The sequence below is a fragment of the Pelmatolapia mariae genome, linkage group LG6 (genome assembly GCF_036321145.2).
Source record: "Pelmatolapia mariae isolate MD_Pm_ZW linkage group LG6, Pm_UMD_F_2, whole genome shotgun sequence".
NCBI lineage: Eukaryota > Metazoa > Chordata > Actinopteri > Cichliformes > Cichlidae > Pelmatolapia > Pelmatolapia mariae.
In genome coordinates this window covers 35,337,890-35,359,890 of record NC_086232.1, presented here as the reverse complement: position 1 = coordinate 35,359,890, position 22,001 = coordinate 35,337,890, and the positions used below count along the sequence as shown (strand labels likewise).

At 39.3% G+C, this 22,001-nt stretch overlaps 3 protein-coding genes across 4 annotated transcripts; 1 reads left to right on the top strand and 2 right to left on the bottom strand.

Moving 5' to 3' along the window:
- Positions 1 to 27: 27 nt before the first annotated feature.
- afmid (arylformamidase) lies at positions 28 to 5,080 on the bottom strand. Of its 2 annotated transcripts, none has more exons than XM_063475466.1 (10): positions 4,896 to 5,080; positions 4,090 to 4,194; positions 3,951 to 3,999; positions 3,781 to 3,866; positions 3,598 to 3,670; positions 3,279 to 3,376; positions 3,079 to 3,157; positions 1,468 to 1,603; positions 879 to 983; positions 28 to 564 (listed from the first exon to the last, which is right to left on the bottom strand). In XM_063475466.1, the coding sequence occupies exons 1-10, from the start codon at positions 4,942 to 4,944 to the stop codon at positions 535 to 537; spliced, it is 810 nt and encodes a 269-aa protein (XP_063331536.1). In that variant the 5' UTR covers positions 4,945 to 5,080; the 3' UTR covers positions 28 to 534. The 2 variants fall into 2 exon arrangements, with proteins under 2 accessions (XP_063331536.1, XP_063331535.1); XM_063475465.1 differs by lacking the exon at positions 4,896 to 5,080 and adding an exon at positions 4,776 to 4,889.
- A 2,511-nt stretch (positions 5,081 to 7,591) lies between these two features.
- Positions 7,592 to 11,073, top strand: tk1 (thymidine kinase 1, soluble). The gene is made up of 7 exons (XM_063476740.1): positions 7,592 to 7,734; positions 7,892 to 7,923; positions 8,323 to 8,436; positions 9,006 to 9,099; positions 9,692 to 9,781; positions 10,062 to 10,181; positions 10,516 to 11,073. Exons 1-7 carry the CDS (start codon positions 7,663 to 7,665, stop codon positions 10,693 to 10,695), a joined length of 702 nt encoding a protein of 233 aa, XP_063332810.1. The 5' UTR covers positions 7,592 to 7,662; the 3' UTR covers positions 10,696 to 11,073.
- A 297-nt stretch (positions 11,074 to 11,370) lies between these two features.
- Positions 11,371 to 20,544, bottom strand: syngr2b (synaptogyrin 2b). The gene is made up of 4 exons (XM_063476739.1): positions 20,253 to 20,544; positions 15,763 to 16,000; positions 14,183 to 14,319; positions 11,371 to 13,608 (listed from the first exon to the last, which is right to left on the bottom strand). Exons 1-4 carry the CDS (start codon positions 20,370 to 20,372, stop codon positions 13,348 to 13,350), a joined length of 756 nt encoding a protein of 251 aa, XP_063332809.1. The 5' UTR covers positions 20,373 to 20,544; the 3' UTR covers positions 11,371 to 13,347.
- Between the last annotated feature and the right edge of the window lie 1,457 nt (positions 20,545 to 22,001).

Genomic DNA, 22,001 nt, shown 5'->3' with positions numbered 1-22,001 from the left:
CGGTTTCATTATTGTTGACATAAACTCCTATTGTTGTCCCAAAAAAAAAAAAAAAAATACAATATAAATTCACAAACCAGACAGACCCACCCACACACAAACACCGGAAATATACCAAAACTAACAATCGACTTTGCAAGGTACGAAACAGGACAAACATTTTAAGAGATTACTTAACAGATATTGTGCAAACTGAATCTAAAATTATAGTTTTACTACCATTGCCATTTTTATGTGACTTAGTTTTAGGCACACAATTTCATAGCATGGTGGCTGAAACATACAAAGCTTAGGCCTTAAAAAGAAAAAAAGAAGCAGTAACTACAGTGAACAAGGTCATAAATAGTGAAACTAGACATCAAACAATCCACGGCACCTCACTGACAAAGGATCCAAATGGACACAAAATGTAGATTTACCAGAGTACAAATCTGAAACAATGCATATTTCAGTCAGTGTTGCTGCATGATGGCTCTGTTTAGAGGTGTTCGTTGATACCGAGGTATGTTGATATTAGATGATGGATAAAACACCTCAGCTCTTCCCCATCATCTTCAGGAGAAGCTACAAAGAAACCAGGAAATTAAGATGATGACAAAACGTATAGTCCATAAACATGTGCAGAAATTAGGTTAAAATCAACTACATTTGTTGAACATTTGATGAAAAGATAATCTACAGAGATACTTTTTTGACTTGTAAACTTTTAGTCTTTTTAGTAAAAGAGCGGCTGAATGTTAGGAGGTGAAATTTGACTAGGCTATAAGTTAATACAGTATATTGATCTCATAAAGCTTTGAAAGACAGGGTGAGTGGTAAAAAAAAGCACTGACATTCATAATAATTTTCAATAACTTTGGTTTTGTTTGCATATTTACCTTTGTTAGGTGATACTCTCCGTCAACCAGCTTCTCAATAATACTGAAGTGATCTGTATTCGCCACATCCTCCATGGTGACATTCAGCCCTGACGCCTCCAAAGTCTTAAATGGAAATACAAGAGGTAGCAAGAAAAAGAGCAGAGGAAATATCAGATTTGCATAAAAACATATTTAGAAAGTATATTGATGTTTCCACCAACAAAAGACACACAAAAAAGCCTGACCCCATGTTTCCGAGTCAGGTCATAATGCTTGTGATTTACATCTTAAAAGACTGTTGCTTGTTGGGTGGAGACACCAAATCACCACAAGGCCAGGAGATGATTTAACAGAACATTTTAGGAATACATTAAATGTTGTTTACAAGAACAATGACAAGCATTTCCTAGCTTGAATTTAGATTTTTGGGAGCTTTTCTTGTATTGCAAATTGAATACAAGCTCTAATTGAAAATTGGACAAAACAAGCAGTGGAGCAAAGAAAAGGCATAACAAAGCATCAGAGTTTTAAAGGCTAAATCATTTATCTTGAATTATTCTTATACACTGATCATTAACTGCATCTGTTCTCAGACACGGGTACTGACTTTGTAAAATTCCTCAGACTGCTTGCGAAACTCTGGCGAGTCGTTCTCAGCAACAGCCACAACAATCTGACAGCTGGAGGAGGAGAGTTTGAGCTGAGGGACCAGCTTGCTGGGGCTGTTCCTAACTGCCACCTCCCTGCAAACAGCAGATACCCACGAGACAGAGGAATGAGGCACTGACTGGCACCACAGGCCAACAGAGGACACACAGATGAACACCAGGACATTTACATGCACAGTTTCTCCTTTGTGATGAGCATCACGACATTCGTTCACACAATGCTCTTTACGTTACACGCACTGGCACTTAGAGCCAAATGCAAATGGATTACTGCAGGAGTCCTTAAACTCATTTGGACAATGACAAATGAGTTTAAGGACTTTTTAGATTTACACATTGAGAAGGAAGACAAATGTGCACATCAACCAACCTCAGCTACCAAGCTTGAGAAAGTACGATAATTAAATTGGGAAATTGCATAAAGTGTTCACAAGTTGTGAAAGTCTAATTACTTTTTAAACCCAACTTCAGTTGGTAAACAATGGGATTACACCACTAAGCTTCCAAGGCAACCTCCTCCAAACATTCAGGTGTGTTAGCACCAATTAATGTAGCCTCAAGAAGAGAAGCAGGCTAGATCTGGTAACTTATTTCTAACTACACCCCCTCTGTTTTTAAACACTGCCAAGGAGGTTAAGTGATTGGTTTGATTGGTGATTGTTAGAAAGAAATTTTCCTAAAACAGTAAGAACAGAAGTGAGGTTTAGCCAAACTTCAAGTGACTCAGTTTTGCAGTTGATCCTGATCCGGCTCTGGATCCAGGAATTTCTGATAGGATTATTTACAACTATAACAACCATTACATAAAACACAAGACAACAAAGAAGTTAAATAAAAATTTTGAGACATCATATAAACGTTCTCTAGAACATACTCTTATTATGTCTGCAGCACATGTAGTAGAGTAGGACAGCTTAAGAGGTAGGTTGCTAGCTAATTTTGAAAGGTTAAACTGTAACACCATAATTTTCCTCTTATTCATAAGAGTCCAGCTTACTTTATCTATATATGTAAATATTAAGATACTAGTTAATAACCAAATTTTAAAGGGCTTTGAGGCCTTAAGCGCTCATAATAAACAATAAATTGGGCAAAACTGGTGAATTTGGCCTTTATCAGGGCATATTAACTTAGATCTGTTTTTGGTATAATAACCAACTAGAATGTAACTTCAACATTAAAGGGAAAAAATAATTCCCAGTGATTCACTTTTAGAATTAGATCTGGATCAATTCCCCTTTCAATGGACAATGTTGCTGGGAATACATCTGCTGGACTACCAAAAGCACTACAGAGTCCAAGACTGGGCTTCAACAGATGTTCAGTTGAGAGTATACTATGATACCACATTGCTGCATCAGTCGCTTTCATTAATTTATTAACTTTTTGAAAACCACCCTCTTTAAGTATAACTACTATTAGCAAGCACGGGGTCTATGTCTACATTGGTGTTTCTAAATTCAGATAACTGTAAAACTTGAGTCGCAAATGGTGTATGTAGTTGTACTAAACAAGCTATCCCACAGTCTGTAGTGTAGTGAGGCACCTACTCTGTCATTTTCAAAGGCTCGTTGACGTAGGTGGACAAGATGGGCAGGAGGTCATAGATGCCACTCACAAGAAAAGCACCTAAAACACAATCAGAAAACCAAAGTGTATCATGTTTTAGCCTCCTATTTTGTTAATACTAAATTAGTTCTGCCTTATTATATTACTGATTACATGTCCCGTTTCAACTGACAGCCTTCACCTTTAATCTGGGGAGTGATGCTGTACTGCGACCAGTCAGTTGAGAGGACCATTGCAGCCAGGTGTGCCCCAGCAGAGTGGCCACACAGGTACAGACCACTGAGTGAATCATCAGAACGACACACAGTGCATTTACAACAGAGACAGTGACATTTTAGTCAGCTGCAAATAGAATTTCATTAGATTGCGAGGCTAAGGCGACATCCTTCAAGCCTGATGATGATGAAGATGAGCTTTCATATTCTTCATCATCAGCTTTAAAGAACTCAAGAAAGAAAGAAATACAATACAATCCAAATATAAAAAACAAGCAATGCTACCTGATGTGAGAATACTGCTGAACGACAGACACAATACTCCTGCGAACTTGTGATACCATCAGGTCCATGTTACCTGAAAAGAAAGGCCACAGCAGGGAGCTGACATTTTTCAGTTCATATTCTTAAATCATCCTTTTTCACCTGAGAGAACGGAAACAATACTGTCAAAAATGGAAAGACTACCTTTGGGGGCAATGTCGTAACCGACTGCAACCACCACTACACCTTTATCAACGAGCGGAACAGCCATGAACCCAGACTCCTCTTTGCTGTGTGACCACAAAAACCCAAAATGAATGACCCAGAAATCTAATTATGGTTTGAAATGTAGAGATTCCAGCAACAGCACAGACCTGAGAAACTGCCAGTAGCCTCCATGTATGTAAACAACAAGGTGGACATCTGAAAGAGAGAGGATGAGGCCTGTTAATGCTATACCAGCTTCTCTGTACCTGGAGGATAAGTGTGTGGGGCAACGATGCATGTCCGTACCCAGAGAGTTGATGTTGGGTATATAGACGTCCAGTTTCTCTCCATCTCCCTCCCCATATGGGACATTGAGTAAAGTTTGAGCCATACTACGGGCTTGCTCCGTACCTGAACAGCAGACAGCATTAGGCACAACGCCATGATTACAGATACAAAGAGACCAAATGCATGTTTGTCTATTGCTGACAAATTAATTAGAAATCATTCTGAGCAATGCTGTATATTTTCATATCAGTAGACTGTTTTCTGTTTAAAGAAAAAGATTTTACCACTTGAATTAAAAACATTTATCAAAAATGAAAACAGGCAAAACTGGTGATTTCCATCAGGAAAAAGGTCTCAGGTTTAAGACTTATAGATCTAAAACAAAAATGCCCCAAATATGTTTATAGCTCTTTAAAACTACATGTATAATGACAGAGGGCCTTATTAGCATTACTTATTCACAGATGTTTTGTTTTTAAAAAGTACTCACACTACATTAAAATACAATATACTAATACAAAATACGTAGTTTTATGAGTAATATGCACAGGTGTAGGGTCTTGTAATCTGGCAGATTAAAGAGTAAGTCTTAGAGTAAGTCATTAAGCACTGTGAGTGTTTTTATAAATGCTGCACAATGAAAAAAATTAGCTTCTCTGTCAGAATGCGTGTCAAAGCTTCAAAGTAAGGCACAAATAATCTACCCGGACACAGACGTCCCCGAGTATCCGACATTTGGCACGACACCTGTGTTCCTGCTGCCCTGCTTGTTCGCCACAGCCGGGTTTCGCAGTCGTGTGTATCCAGCTTCACAACAAACCCACCTTCCTTTAAAGCCTTCACGTGGGCTTTGATCACGTCGTCGGTCGACATCCTGCGGGACCACCTGCTGGGGGAATACTGCCTCTCGAGCTCCTGCAAGACAGAGAAACTCTTGAGAGCTGCGCGGCCATGAAAGAACAGACACCAACCACCATCAGCCGGCGACCAGCGACGTAAATACGGTGAACAGCGCCTTCTGCTGCCGCAATTACACCGCTGCTTTGGTGCTTATATTACTCCAAGTTCTTTTTATTGCCATCAGAATGGGAGTCCTGTGATATAGTTGTGACGAAAACATTAAAAAATATATTTGGAAGGTGAAATAGGTGAGTGAAATTATACCAGGGCTGCTAAAAAAAAGAAAGGAAAAAATTCTACTGAAAAATATTATTAAATGCACACTGCAGGAACTGCCCACTACAGTTAGACTGTGTATATTGAGCATTGTTATCTGACAATTATTTAAAAAAAACTTTTACAAACTATAGTAGTGTACGTGTTATTCTGTTTTATTCTGTTTTATTTTGCTTTGTTAAATTTATTTTAGTAAGGAAGTAAACTGTATTTATATAGCACTTTTTAAGACAGGAATCTATTACAAAGTGCTTTACAGGGAATATAAAGACATATCAGACACACCAACTTTATAGAGGCACTTCATCACATTATATTCAGCTTTTTATATAATTTCTGTATATTTCTTCTGTTGTAATTTATTTACATTTTTTATCAGTCTTTATTACACTATTTAACAGAATTCTTTTTATTTGAATATTTTACCTTATTGAACTATTTTGTTGTGTGACTTTGTATTTTTTTATTGCTCTATTCTTTTTTATTAGACTATGTTGTTGTGGGTTGTGTTTGAGTTTTGGCAGCGATATCGCAGTAATTTCCCAACTTTAGGGATCAATAAAGCATATCTTACAATCCAAAGTACCAATATCCGGGTGTTTGTCCTCTATGGGGGATTTAATTGCGCACTCCATTTTCTCATTACACGGAAGATTTAAAAAATAATAGCAGCAAAATATGTCTTATAGGTTTTATATTACTGCCCAAGTCTGTTGTTTCAGTAAGCCAGGTAATTTTGCAGACAGTTCCTAACTCAATCCTGTGCAGGGTGGGTGATCTCTACTTTTTTTCACACTGAATTAAGACTGAACTAATCCTAATAACACAGAAAAAACAAAAATCATAAAAATTAAGCCCTTACGTCTTTCTTCATCTCTGTCCAGTGCATTATTTTTTTCTCCTGTGGTGTTTAAAGTCGTCGCTGGCTGATGAATACAGAAGGCGTGCTCTCAACTGTGGACTGAACTTCAGACTGACCCTCATTTTAGAAAAGTAAATAAATCAGCCATGTCTATTGGGGACGTGGTCGTTTACAGTTCAGAAATGTTTAACCCGAACATGTCAGACAGGTAGTGGTAGAGGCTTAAAACCGTATTGTTTACTTTACAAAAATGGGAAGTAACGGTTGCTAAAAGCTACATTTTCTTTATTTATATCTAGTTCCGGGATTTGATCAAACATGTGACCTAATGCACAGCTATACAGGAAGTACAGCTTAACAAACAGTGCAGGTGACACTAATGTAATGTCGAATAAACCTACTCTACAAGGAGCCATAGGACAAGTAATAGCATAAACTATAAATTATTCAAAAAAGCTGACAAAACAAGGAAAACAGAGAGTAGCTGGAATCTATTTACCACAGTCATTTGGATGACCCATGGGGCAGCTGATGGAAAATACAGACTGTGCATTGAATGAAAACTGGATGTTTAGTAAATTAAACCTAAATAGATATTAAACAAAATGAAACATTAAAATTTTTTATAGTTAACAGTGGTGAGGTTATTTCTTGAAGAATACAGATACATACTTAATACATACACATACAGGACTCTGCAGTCTATTTACACCTACAGGCCAGTGGACACTCTTTCAATGATGAGGATGTACACATCCTGGACAGGGAGGAACGCTGGTTTGAGCGCGGAGTCAAGGAGGCCATTTACGTGAAAAGGGAAAGACCATCTCTGAATCGAGGAGGGGGCCTAAGGGTACATCTGTCACCATCTTACAATGCTGTGATTGCAGCCATTCCCCAACTCTCTGTGAATGGTACTCATGGCCATTGATCAGTGGTCTTTGATCAGTGGGTTTTGGTCAGTGGTTGTTGATCAATGGTCATGATAATTTGCATAATTAAGATTAAGGAACTGACCTCCCAGCCCATTGTTCCTTCAGGGGGCTGGTTTCAGTCATTATGCAAATGTACTGTTTATAAGATTGGAAACCTGCAGTCAGCTGAGACTGAAGAAGTCACTTGGATGAGTGACGAAACGTTTCTCCCACAAAACGCTACGTCCAGATGAACAGAATCAACTTTTGGAGACATAGGGGTCTTACTTTACAAATATTAACATAAAACTGTAAATTATTAAAGAAAATATGCGCTTTTAGCCTAAAAAAGAGAGCTTTTCTTTAGCCCTCCATTTTTTAGGTTAACGAAACACCCCTCTTGGCTCTGATTGGTCAATAGTGGCTGACATGAGCCGTTGAGCCTGTTTGGCGCAAAATATATCACGTGACTCTGTGCTGATTGGTGGAACTGTGGATAAATCCGCCGACAACTGCCGGCGCGGGATATTCAACTTCTTGTTTCCTGACTACGTTATCGTTTTGTTGCTAGCAGCGGTTGTAATTACCTGTTTTTTGTGTCTTTTATTTTTTTTATTACTAAGTTATTGTGTATTTTAAATGAACATGGACTGCGTAGATTTTCCAAGAGTCCTACCAAACTCACCGAGGAAAGCCCGGGGACAAATTCAGGTAGGTGTCTACAAAATTACCCTCAGGTAATTAAGAAAATATAAATAACTTTAAACGGTGCATACCTGTGGTGATAAAAACTGTTATCTAAAGGGAGGCTGTAAGAGCAGTCACCGACTTTCACGTCCTGACGTCGACTCTTTGTTGTCGTTTGCAGGTCATCTTTGGACCGATGTTTTCAGGCAAAAGGTGAGTTCTTCACTTATAAACCAATGAAGAAAGCATTTTTAGAGGCGTTAATTAGCCAGTTTCTTACGTGTCCAACGTGTAAAATTATGTTAAAACAAACTATATCAAGATTTTCCGCCCAAGTCAAAACTGCCCGCCAAATTCTGCATTGTTTATCCGGCTCCCATTCATAAAAACAGTTCATGTTTCTGTACAGCGTACAGTTGATACACATTAATACAGCATATGGTACATTTTAACGACCAGTGCACTGATTTTTGCACTATTTTCATACTAATCATGTTATGTAGCATTCGTTACCGCGCTTACGTGTATAGTGTCTGCACTATAGTATTATGTCCATGTAGAAAATAAACATCCGGCTTTAACTGATGTTTGCAAACTTTATTTATTCTGCAGCACTGAACTGATGAGAAGAGTGCGCCGTTTCCAGATAGCCCAGTACAACTGCCTGGTGATCAAATATGCCAAAGATACACGGTACTCCGACACGGGCATGGCCACTCATGACAAGTAAGCCTCGTTTTTTCTGTTTACTTTGTTGTTTAGCTGAGCTGTTCATATCCACAGAAATACCCTCTGGTTTTCATAATAGGAGGAAGAGGAGACATTAGCCCTATGCAGTCTTGCTTAGTAGTTCATTTTTAATTTGTGCACAGCTGCATGCAATTTTCCGACAAGTACACCTTAGGCTGGAAGTGCTCTCCCTGGACACATTAGTTCTTCACAATAATTTTGTTGTTATACAGCAGAGGTAGAACACCTGAAAGCATAATCCTACTGATTGTCTTCATATAATGATGAACATCAAACAAATACAGCAATTAAGTAATTCTCTAAAAGATGAGTTTTAATAAAAATAGAGGAGAAGCTGCATTTGCTGCTTCCTTTTACTTTAATCCAAGTTATGACACGTTAGCACCAGCTGACCTCTAGTGGTGAGACTTCTCAGATGTGCATTTTCCTGTGGAGGAGTGCAAATGTATTGTGTAAATATTTCAGCAGGTCAGTCACAGCAAATGCAATGACTGTGCACATCATGTGTCTGAAGTTAAGTTCCTTCTCTCTGGTACATCTTTTAGAAGCACAATGGAAGCTGTACCAGCAAATTGTCTGAGGGATGTGCGGCCTCTGGCACTGCGAGCTTGTGTGATTGGAATCGATGAAGGACAGTTTGTAAGTCTTGTATTCACATTTTACATTTACCCCATTGTTTGTTTGTTTTTTGTTGTTGTTTTCCCCTCCTTTTTTGAAAAAATCGTATACTGCTACCTTTCTGACTTTAAAATAAAGTCCTTGTTTTTTATTAGATATTTTGATAGACATTTACTTTGTTTTTATCTAGTTTTTCCATTTTAACTAATATATTGGGTTTATTCAGTTTTGTTGTTTTGGTTTCTTACACTCTTAAATTTTTAATAGCCATTGTGCTATTTTTTTTCTAGCCTTATTTTTAGTTATTTCTTTTATATATTTTTACTTTTTTCAGCCATTTTCTTAAAATTTGGGATTTAAAATATTTCTTTAATGTAATTTATGAATTTCATTTGATGTGATCTTATAGGCTATTCTAAACTTACATTTTAGCTTATTTTTAATTTAAAATTGGTCATCATTGAATCTTGTTTTGTTACTTTGTCAGCCATCTGAAGAATTACAGTTGCACTAGCCTGAATGACCAGTGCTAAAAAAAAAATTATTTGATTTAATAGTTTTTTACTTCCATAGAGACCTTCATTAAATACTCTCTGCTTCCTTCATGTTGCAGTTCCCAGATGCTGTGGAGTTTTGTGAGGAGATGGCTAATTTGGGGAAGACAATCATTGTAGCTGCCTTAGATGGAACCTTCCAGAGAAAGGTGAGTAGTGTCCACATGTCAGTGTGATACAGGTAGACTGTCACTGCTGCAGGGCAACACCAAGCACCACTCTGGGAAAAAGGGGTAACAAAATGTCCCAGGCGATGAACATTTTTAAGGAAACGCTGAACAATCTGCAGGAGCAGCACTGATGCAGACGGCTCAATGCGCTCATTATTCCACACTACATTGTGTCTATTCTTTTCTTGTAATGCAGTTATACCTCTGTTCATTCAGTGATATTGACTGTGCTTTTCTGCTGTCCTGCACATTCTTGTAGGCGTTTGGAAACATCCTGAACCTTGTTCCTCTGGCGGAGAGTGTAGTGAAGCTCCACGCTGTCTGCATGCAGTGTTTCAAAGAAGCTGCCTACACCAAGAGGATAGGAGCTGAAAAGGAGGTGAGGAGGCATAACTAAGGCTGTGATAAAAGAACTCTTCAAAGGGTGGTGATGAGACAGACTTAGTGTCTGTATGCAGTAAATATATTAAAAACATAAAAGAAGTGTTCACTTATATTTAATTAGTGATTCTGGATTGAACTGGAACTAACCCTTCTTTGATGAGCATGATGCTGATGACTTCAAACGAATGAAAATATGCCATAGAAAATCCAGTGATATAAAATAATGAGAATTTTTCCCACCATTTCCTGTATTTTCTCCAGCGCTTTAGAGTTGGATGGAGAGTCTGCAATAAATCTGTTGTACTTATCAAGTCTTGTCTGTGTCATAGGTGGAAGTGATTGGTGGAGCGGACAAATATCAGGCGGTGTGCAGAAAGTGTTACGGAGGTCTGATGGTTGGCAAAGAGAACAGTTCTCCCTTCAGGAACGAAACTCCACAAAATGCCCTCATAGGAAAGCTCGTGGACAGCGGTGTTCCCAGGAAGCTCTTCTCCTCTCTACATCTCTGAAGACGAAACAAAGACTTGGTGCACAAGTTGAGAAATTTAATCGTGTGTGTGTGTGTTTGGGGAATGGAAGCAGATTGCAGAGTAAATGGGGTTTTATCTGAAATAACAACTGAATCTTTAATTATTTGTATGTCTGCTAAAGAATTTGATCAAATCAGATTATTTGGTTTGTATTTGGTGTCTATTTGATATATATATATTATTTACTTGAAGCACTTAATAACCTTGAATCTAAGTAAACCTGCTGTCACAGAATTCAGTGTTGTGGTGATATCTATAACATTTGTTTTGGTTGCGTTTTACATCTTTAACTGTAGCATTAGTAAATGTAAGGTGTTTAACAAATGTATTGACATTCACAACGCCATACTCAATGGAAACACAGACTCAAAGTTTTACTATGTATTGATAGTAAAATGTGTGGTTAAACTCATTGCCATTTCTGAGGAATTCTTTGCTTTTAAGATGTAAATGTTTAGTGCATACTGTGATATGTGACACAAGCATCTGAGGCCTAAAATAACCTGTTTAAATCCTGGCAGACTCAAAGGCTGTGTTGTGAGCTGTCATGTTGGGATGGGAAAGTACAGCATATCCTCTGCAAACTATATTAAACTTGTACTACTGCAGCATATGAATGAAGCAGCATGCACAAGATGCCTGAACCTATGACTTTATTCAACAGTTGTGCATCTGTGATGTTGACATGAAGGCAAAAGAACAAACTGAACTTGGTCAAAAACAAAACTGGAAATGATAGAAAAACCAATGAACCAAGCACAATTTGACCAGTGTTTATAAAACTTGCAGACCATGCAAATCAATCCAGTCTCACATCTAAAACATGAACCTATGTGCGTTAACCCAATTGTGATTAACGTTTAAGCAAAAGCATAAATGCAGGATACTTTGTACTTGATATGTGCAGCAAATAATCACTTTACATTTTTTTCACTGAGGCAGATATGGCTTACTTTTGAAGCTGCAAACAGGAAATAATATTGAAGAAAAATATAGCTGAATCATTTCAAGCTCCTTTCACTGACAACTACAGGCTGCCAGTTTTGATTTCAGGACTTTCCACAGTATGGAAATGAACAAAAATCATTCACGCACAGCAGTGAGGGCAGCTGTGATGCACAGCTGCTTAACCTTAAAATAACTTCAAGATTTAATCATGGCACAATTTACTATCATTCACCATCTTACATATTTCATTCAAATTTCTCCCTTTGATGCACAAATGATAAATAAGCAATGTTTTCATACAGTTGGCTTCAGTAATTTATGCACATTTTTAAAGGAACAAACCTTATTCCCCATCCACGGATATAAAAGCAGAAGCATAAGAACAATGTTTAGTGAGTATGAGCCCATCCAACTGACAATTCAGAGTTTGCACACCCACGCCAAAACTGATGCCAGGCCAAGTTTTGAGTGTAATCAGATCGACAACAGCTGAGATTAAAAACCAGCAAACATTTAACTGTTGGGCACAAAGCAACATTGCAAAACCCCAGATTTTCTAAGTGTATGTGGTGGATGCACATGTTGCAAATTAAGCACTTATTCTGTAACTATACTAACACACTGGGTCTATTTCCTCTCCCACAGTGTACACCGAGAAGCAGATAATAATCAGTGTTGAGGAAACAAAATGTCACTGAGACCTTGGAGGAAGTGTGAGGCTGATCTGTTCACAGGCTAGCAAGAAAGCATTGTAAATGGCAGTTAATAAATTACTCGTCTGTATTAGGATATGGTAAATCTGTTCAATGAATGCATAGTTGTGTGGAGTCTCCTCCCTCTTCTCTATCTTAAAGGTGGGATCAAAGTCCAATGAACGCTGCTGCAGGCTGGAAACATTTAACCAATTTTTTACAAACACAAATCTGCTGTATTTGCCTCAGTCAGACTTGATTAAATTCAGGGTCCTTACAGTTAGTAAACATGGAAAAGAATAAATTTATGGATAGATAATTTTATGGTTGTATGTAGACTCCCAAGTTTCACAAAATACAACTCCGTCAGAATTTGGCTTTACAGTAGTTTTTCACACTAACAGTCAACTCGCATTTGCTAATTAAATTAATACCTCGTAAACTAGTTGCATCTCCACAGGATTAATAAATTGAACAAACAAAACAAAACGTATGACCAAATAAGAAAATATAATCAGGCACATACAACCATGAAAATGGCAGTTTTACTTGTGAATTGTTTGTATAAATGCATATCCTCAAGTTCCAACAGATTCACGAGCAACACATTAAATGCCGGCCTCTTCCACTTGCGGCTGTCATAAGCATTCTTCATAACGTCACGTTTTGTGACCCTCTTCTACCTCCAGGATCTGCTCATTTGAGGTAAAAGTTGCATCTTTGCACAGGGGTCTAAGGTCAGATTACCCAATCATCAGCACTAATCTCAGCAGTCAGCCTGATGTCTTAAGACCTGATCACAGACCCACCGACGTAAACAGCAGTGTTCCTCTTCTCTAACATGGAGTTGCACTGCTCAGGCTCTCAAATCTGACATCGTTAAATCAGCGTGAAACCACATCAATATGATATAGTTCTGCGGGTGTGCAGTGCAACTGCAGTCAGTCCACCGACAGACAAACACCACCTGGCCCATGTGACCTCCCCTGTCTCAGTAGCCGGGCGGCTGGTAGCCGGCATCTACCTTGGGCGGGAGGTTTTGGGCGAGAGGAGGTTGCTGTTGGATGTCAGGCAAATTGCTGGGATAGGCTGTATAAGTGGTGGGGGTGTAAGTAGTGGGATTGTAGGAGGTGGGGGCATAGGTTGGAGGATAAGGGGTGGCAATATCCGGCACCGTCTCCGTGTAGGTAGGGATGGCAACATCCTTTATACCATGGCGGAAACGACCCAGAGCGAAGTATGTTAGGATTCCCTGCATGATGAGAATAAAAATGTTAAAGTCATTCAAGCTTCTGTGAAAAATGTGCAAGTAATTAATCACACGAGAGGCCGATGAACATTTTTTCAGCAATAACAGAAATAATGCAAATTTTACACAAGATTAAAAAATTAATGGGAGACACTCATTATGCACTGATGAGCCAAAAACACTGAGCATTCCTGCCTAAAGTGTTAAACCTCTGTTTTCTGCCAGAAACAGCTCTGACCTGCTGAGGAATAGGCTAGAAATACAATTTGAAGGGGCTCTGTGGTATCTGGCACCAAGATGTAAGCAGCTCTTTAGGGTGGACTTATTAGGCTTTTCCTTATCCTCTGTCATAGATACACTGTTATCTTAATCTTAATGAAAAGCTACAAGACTGGGGTTAACAAACACATTAAGTTTTGGCAAGTGAATCAGTAAATTTGCTAAAATGTTAAATCACTCTTTTAAATCAGAAAAAAGTACAACATCAAGTACACAATAAAAATATCTTCAAAATACTTTCAAAACTAAATTTTACTGAATGATAAAGTGACTAAATCAAAGCCGCAATCCCACTCACCCAGGTGGCGATAGAGAAGAACGAGAAAGCGATACTGGCACGTGCGGCGTCTTTGGGGATTGAGTGGTCATCGGGAGTTTTACTCCACTGACTGGCCAACAGGCAGAAACACACAAACCACAGGAAGGTCCACACTCCTAAAACAAACATCCAGAGAAACAGACGCACAAATGATCACCTTTTCCTCACTGGATGGAGGAACAAAAGTGTTCAGCTGAAAATACAGATATGAAAAGATAAACAACAGGATTCCCCCGTCTCCATCTGCTCACACGAAAACGCGCCGTTTTTCCAAACTAACACTCTTTTGTTTTCTTGAAGAATGGCTGACTGGAAAACCGATGTCTGTTTATTTTCATCTGAATATGTGAGGTCATACTCCTCCTCCACCCTGCAGCTCATTCCACGTCTAATGTTGCAATGATGAATGCTGCGTTATGTCAGGGAAACAGTCAGCAGTCTGTCCCAGATTACACCAACACTCAGAGGCTTTCGACATGAAGAAGTTCACGCTTTAGGAACAGCTTGAATGTATGAATCACTCACTTTCTTGCGTTTTTGACGATGGTGGTTAAAACACTTCAATCTATAATCTCCATAAGATGCTCAATTAGTTTATGATGTGATGACTGCAAAGGCTGTAGCCATTTAGCTCATGCCAAGTGGATGCGAGTATCATCTTGTTAGAGAGCACTCCCATCAGGACGCAAATGATTCAGAGAACCAAGTTTAACTGCACATTTAAAATCCCTGAGTTATCTTAAAAAAAGACAAAGAAGCGCCATTTCAACAATACGTCTCAGTTTATCTACGTCATTGAAATGAATGAAAGAAGAAACAGATATTTCTGACCTCAAAATCGGGAAATGTTCTGTTATTTTATTGTTTATCTTAATTTGGTGTAGTATGAATGGCAATGGGAGAGCTCTTTATCCGTAGGAAAAAAAAAAATCTAAAACTTATGAAAACACAGTTAATATGCAAAAATCTATGCCTTCCACATTGCACATTGTCCAAAACCATCCAGTGGGCCAGATTTGAGTCTTTATTGGGCTCATTCTGGTCACTGGGCCTTTATGTTTGACACCCTTGCACTATAGGACTAAAGGTGATTACTAAGAGCTACTTTGTATTAACATGTAGTGGCGCTTCCCTCTATGTCAGGAGTGGGTAATTCATATTCCCAACAACAGATGCTCCAAAGGGAAACAACAGCACAAACAGAGTCCAGTGGTACAGTTCGGTGACTCTAATTAGCAGAAGTGAGGCCCAGGAGATAGCAATCACCTATAGCCTGTCACCACCTGTCAATCAAAGCAGCCATACCCCAACTTTAACTTTTCACAGAATCCAAATGAGTGAGTTATAAAAATGGTTTCGACCTCTTTACAACTGCTACGAAGGGATAAATTACATACAGAGGCTGAAACTATGTTTGCACCAGGCTGTAAACACGCTTCTGCAAACACACCCACCCACTTTGCATCACCACCCATTATTTTGCCTGTCATTGCCTCAGGTTTTTCTGTCAGTCTCTTCTTCCTTGTGCAATCTTTATAAAAATAAACGTTCATGCTCACCTGAGAATCCCAGGTCAGCAATGACAGCAAACTTCCTCTCCTCTGCGTTGCTCATAAAAGGCACGTAAACGTCCAACACGAGGAAGGCCACACATGCCAGGAAAGCAATCACCCCGATACCGACTGCATAATGACACGCTGAGTCGTTGTGATTGAAGATGCATTTGGCTTCAGCGTCGTAGGGGGTGTTGACGTAGCCCTCTCCTGTGATACAGGCAAACACCACCATGGCAAAAATCTACAGAAAAACAGAAAAGGCGGGCATTAATGAAAACGAATGAAGAGTAAATAAATGTGGAATTGTTGGTAAAAGCTGATGTTTGCACCGCTCAAAATATCTCAAACTAATCAGGGTCCAGACATCCTCCTGGACTCAATTTATGAATGATGTGTAGGGATATCTCAGCCCTGGCAGAGGTGTCCAGTCTTAAGCTGATCTTGTTTGACTTAATGTACATATAAACTTGTGACGCTCATAGCGAATTCAATAAGCTAAGAGTCAACAAAAACAGATATTTTTCTATCATGTGTAACATGTGCCACAAATCCACCATTATAATATTGTTGTTTAAAAATAAAATTCATCCAATGTGATGTTCGGCATGTACAACTGTTCCCTGGAGAGCTACAATAGGCTAGACGGAGATACTGTGTGAGCAGTTTAGAGATACTTTAGGTTTGTTAAACCAACAAGTTCTACTTTTTTCTTTGTGGTTTAAAATAGAAGAAAAAACCCCCCAGAAAACCTGATAAAAATGCAGCGGCAGCTCTGTCACTGTCAGCTTCTCGCTCGCTCTCTCTTTAACATTTGTCAGGGTTATTGTCAGTTACAGTAACATTATCGTCCTTTACTTGTCTCCCATCATGCACACGGTGAAACAGCGTCCAGAGGAGAGAAACCAGCATGACTTTAAACGACAGGAAAATGCAGAAATGACTCTCATACCAAACTACAATGACAAAAAAATGCAAATAATTTTTCTTGGTTGTACTATGCATTATTTAAGTAACTGATGAATAGTTAAATTTATGTATTTATTTACTTGTTACATTTTGTTTCAGTCATTTTTTATGCCATGTCTGATGTTACCTCATAGTTAGGAATAAAGTTTATGAATTTTACACTGGTATAGGATCGACACTTTCTATTGCCAAGAACCCAACGACATCAGTGTCAGTACTAAAGAAGTGCTGTATCACTGTGTGTCTGTGTCTCTGCATCAAGCAGAGGTTGGATATTTAGAGTGAAGGTCACCAAAATTGGCAAAATGGATGGAAAATAACAATCTGCATTTTAGATATGCTGCTGTTAATAAACATAAAACCCAGAAAAGATCTTCACCTGTCTTTGGATTTGTGAGTTCCGTGTAGCTTACAGAATGTTGGCGTGCAGATCAAAAATGAAACCTGTTGGGCAAGTAAAGAACTTTGTGCATTCAAATGTTATTTGTTTTTCAGACCTTCAAACATGTGAAGGTGTTTAACTCTTTGCAGGCATTACATGACCTTTTCAGCTCCTTCCAGACAGCCATTGTTCTAACTTTATGAAAAATGAAAGTTCCTAGAAAATACGTAATGTGCTGTAGCCACCATGAAGGCAACATGTAAAATACTTTTTTAAGCAGCCAATTCTTCAATAATGTGTTTTTGTATGCAACAGCTGGAAGTAGGATCAAAAAGAGGCCTTGTTTTAGAACTCATGTGAGAAAGTTAGCAAACACCCCCAGGTTTGTCTTGTCTTCACACCACATCTATCAAAATGAAATGACACTATTTAGCAACAACAAAGTCACAAAAGCGGGTGACTTTTGTGGAAAATGGACAAGCTACATAATTATAACATAACATCTTTTCTTACTATCAATTCCTGAAATATGGACTTTCCTTCATGTTAGTATTGTGGAGTGTTTATTCCCTCTGACAGGCTGTCCCGTGGTTGGCTTCTCTGTGCTCTGGTTACCCACCTAACCATGTGACCTACTTCTGAGTGCAGCTGCCTGCCATGTGATTCCTGAGATGCCACCAGCTCCCTAACATTGCTTATAATGAGATCTGGGAGGAGGACAGAGAGAGACTGTTTAACTGGTGGGAAGGGAAAGAAGGCCAAAGTCCTGCTGGTGGGATGAGACCAACGATACAGAAAATGAGCTGCAGACAGAGACATTGGAGAAGTGAAAAGCGGGGAGGGGGGGGGGGTTCCCTAAAATGGAACAAAAGTAAGACAGGGACTTTCAGAGGAGTAGATGGAAATTTTTGTACATTTTTAAAAGAACAGAAAGTGTTTGTGCGATGAATAACAAATGTCGAACTGACGCACAAGTGTCACATGTTCATTTGAACTTTCAGTTGTCAATAAGCAACACAAATAAGATTTGTTTGGATGACTTGTTTTTGCATTAAACCTAAATGACACGCATTTAGTTACATAAATATACTGCAAATATACTGTTTCAGGGAAGGTGTAGCCGCTTTTAATGGCCAGGAGCGAGTGTATGCCCTTTTTTTGTTTCAGGTAAAGCTGTTATAGCCCTTCCACCCAAAAAGCAAACAAACAAACAAACAAAAAACCCAAAACAAACAGGTGTGCAAAAAATATATAACAATACAAGTGATCAAAATAACAAAAATATAAAGACTCTGTGGAAAAGAAACAACTGAACATACCCTTTATACAGGAAATGTCTTTAGTTTGTGGTCAGATTGGTCAACCAGCACGAACAGGGGTGGGTGTTTACGTTCACTGAGAATGTCATGTCTACATGACTGTGTCCTAAGTTTATATAATAATAAAGAGACACGAAAACTCACACTCAGCCCAGTTTAAACTAATCCAAAACTGAATGTTTTCAACAATATTTGAAACAAGGACGCTACCATTTATGAGACTAATCAGTGAGAAATCAACATTTAATTGTCAGTGTTAATGGTGCTAACATATTTAACAAATTTAAGGGTTTGCATCTTATTTAAACAACAGTTGCTGTTCATACTTAGAAAGGTCTCTCAATCATATGGAATTATAAGTGCAAACTCAGGAAGGCATGCAGGAAGTTTGCCCTGGAGAAGCTACGAAAAGCAGTCAGATGATTGAATGTAAGGTGAGTCATATTTACTAAGAAAACTGGTATAAAAGAAGAAGATAAATTCCACAATCTTGTTGGAAAGTTCTGAGGAACTGGAGGCGGTTCGCACTTCTCCTTTTCCCATGTTTTGGAGCACACTATGTGGTATGTGGTAATGTGGTATTCCAATAAAAGGTTAAACTGTGTTGAATGATATTGCAAAAATTTTTGTACTAAAAAAAATATTTGCCTAGTTACAACAGCCGGGCAACATATTCCATTCACTGGTACACAATTCATTCATTACACACAATACTGCAATCCTGCAATAAATGCCAGCGTTAATGAAAAATGAAAAAAAAGTTAAATAAAAACTATGATAACACTGGTCCCAGGACCAGGTGTGCTCCTCTTTTGTGCAATCATACATGCAGGTGTCCTTTTCTAAGATTAAAATCACCAGAGATACACGGTGATCTAGCCTGGAAGAATCTGAGATGAGCACAGCTGCACTGCATACGTGTGCGAGTCAGAGGGGGAGATCAGTAGCACACATTCACCAAGCATAACAGAGAGAGTGGGGGGTATCACCTTACCTGCCTGTTAGCCCCTGTTTACCACTGACACACACATATGCACACAGACAACAGCTACAACCAAGGGCACAGTCTGTCCTCATCTGCCACACTGAAAACTCTTCACTCTGCAGGTTAATGTGTGAGCTCGTCTTTGCCCGGGCCTGTCCTGCACGGGAGAATATTAATCTTCATTTACAAAGCACACGACAGTCAAGCTTAGTACATTCTGTGGAGATGTAGTAGCTCGACTTCAACTAGGAAGTGTTCAAGGACAGTAAAACCGTCCTTCGGTGTCTGCTCAGTCACTCAGGGTTGCACAACAGTATGTTTTTCACTATATCAACGGTCTCAGATTCATTTAGGACTTTGCACATCCCAAATTCTGTGTGCCTTAAGATTTACCCAGCAACAGGTGATTAGGGCTGTAAAAGTTCCGAGAACTTTCTCTCAGCACGATTTCCCCTTTTTAATGCAAACACCACCTACTCCGTCGCTTCAGCCTCGAATGATAAAGACTTTTACAACCATCGACTTCCATCCGCTGTGTGAAGTGAAATTATGAGAATGTAATCTCGTGGATTATAAGGAGATAATTATTAATGCCGATATCTGGCAGGTAGTGTTTTCCCGGAAGTGCAGTTTTCAGTCTTTATTGCCGTGACAGCAGCAGCGGGGGTGACCTGCGGCGCTGTCACGGAGAGTCTTGCTGGAAACACGACGCCCGCCGGAGGAAGCGCACAAAGCTGCCCGCTGTCCCGTACTACCAACATATCTAATCTCTTCACCTCTGTGCGCGGACTTGCTCACACACCCCGCTGGACCTTCAGTCTCAAACACAAACAGTACTCACCCAGCTGAGAAAGCGCACGATGGTCTGAGGCTGGCGGATAAACTTGTAAAAGTCGAAGCCTCCTCCTGCGAGCGCAGCTCCGTACGCACTTACACCGCCCGTCTCCTCCATGTCTGCCATTCAGCCGATCCTCCGGTGCGAGTAGACCTAAGGGGAAAGCAACGCTCCAGTTACAGTCGACTAAAGCTACCAGCTACCGCCGCCTCCTGCACTCAAGTGGGACCAGTTCGGAGACACCTGAGCAAGCGGCTGTGCGCAGAAGGGGCGGAGCTACACAGAAAACTGTGGCCAAGTTACTCTTCAGCGGGAAATACGTCGTAACAAAACTTGGTGGCGAAGTAACTATCAGCTACTGTGATTGGTCCGCTCAGCATCACCGACGCCTACTGCGCGTTTTCGGCTAATTTTTTCACTGGAGCGAGAGAGAGAGAGAACAACAACCATCGCGATAATACGATCATAACAACGTTAAAGATGACAATAATAACAGCGTCAACATAAGGACTCAAAAACGCAGACAAACTATCAGAACTGATGAGATATGGAAACGCTAGCGGGACAAATAAGTTTGCCTCTGATAAACAAACAAAAAAAAAAACCAACACACACACACACACACACACACACACACACACACACACACACACACACACACATGTCTGGTTTGCTATCCTCGTGGGGACATCCCATTGACATAATGCTTTCCCTAGCCCCTTACCCTAACCCTAACCATTAAAAATGAATGCCTAACCCTTACCCTTACCCTAAACCTAACCATAACCTAATTGTAACCCTGACAGTAAAACCGCATTTTGAGTGTGAAAATTGCTTTCAACCCCGAGGGGACCTGGATTTTGGTCCCCACGGTGCAGAAAGTCCCCACCAGGATAGTAAAAGTCAGATTTTGGTCCCCACCAGGATAGTACGAACCCGTACACACACACACACACACACACATACTTGCCTTTTATATCTTAGTGAGGACATCTAACTGACATAATGCTTACCCTAAACCTAACCATCAAAAATGAATGCCTAACCTTTAGCCTAAACCTAACAAGAACCTATCTGTAACCCTGACACTAAAACCACATTTTGACCTTAGTGAACAGGATTTATGAAGGGGTTATACATAAAATAAAGAAATGACTTGTTTTTGAAGTATTTTTTGACTCTGCATATTTGTGCCAATATTGTCATCAATTCAGTCCTTTTTGGTTACTTCCAGTAAGTTTTTAGAACTGTGATGTTATATTTGTTACAGTTTCTGCTGCCCCCTTGGCTAGATCTCTCTTGAAAAACACATTTTTAATGTGAATGACACTTTTTACCCAGATAAACAAAGGATATATAAAAGTCTTTTTGATAGGAATGCTCTTTCTGGCTCTAAATTACTTGATATGATCAATATTTAGCGATATGACTCACCTATTTTTGACAGATTTTAAGTCAAAAAGTCATTTATAACAGCTTAAATTCCCTCAATCATTTTTTGGCAAATACCGCCATGGAGGTATTGGTGTAGGGGTTAAGGGGTATATGGTTACATCTTAAGTTATCATGTAGATTTCCCACTGAAGGATAATTCAGGAATGACCCTGTTTACCTGTTAAAGCTCTACAGAGGTTCCCTGCAGAAATCTACATTTTCTCAGAGCCATTACTTACCAGAATTTCTAGAACTGGCCCAATTCCACCCACTGAATGGTTCTGCAGAGTTTGAAAACTGCAGTTAATGCACTGGTTCTTA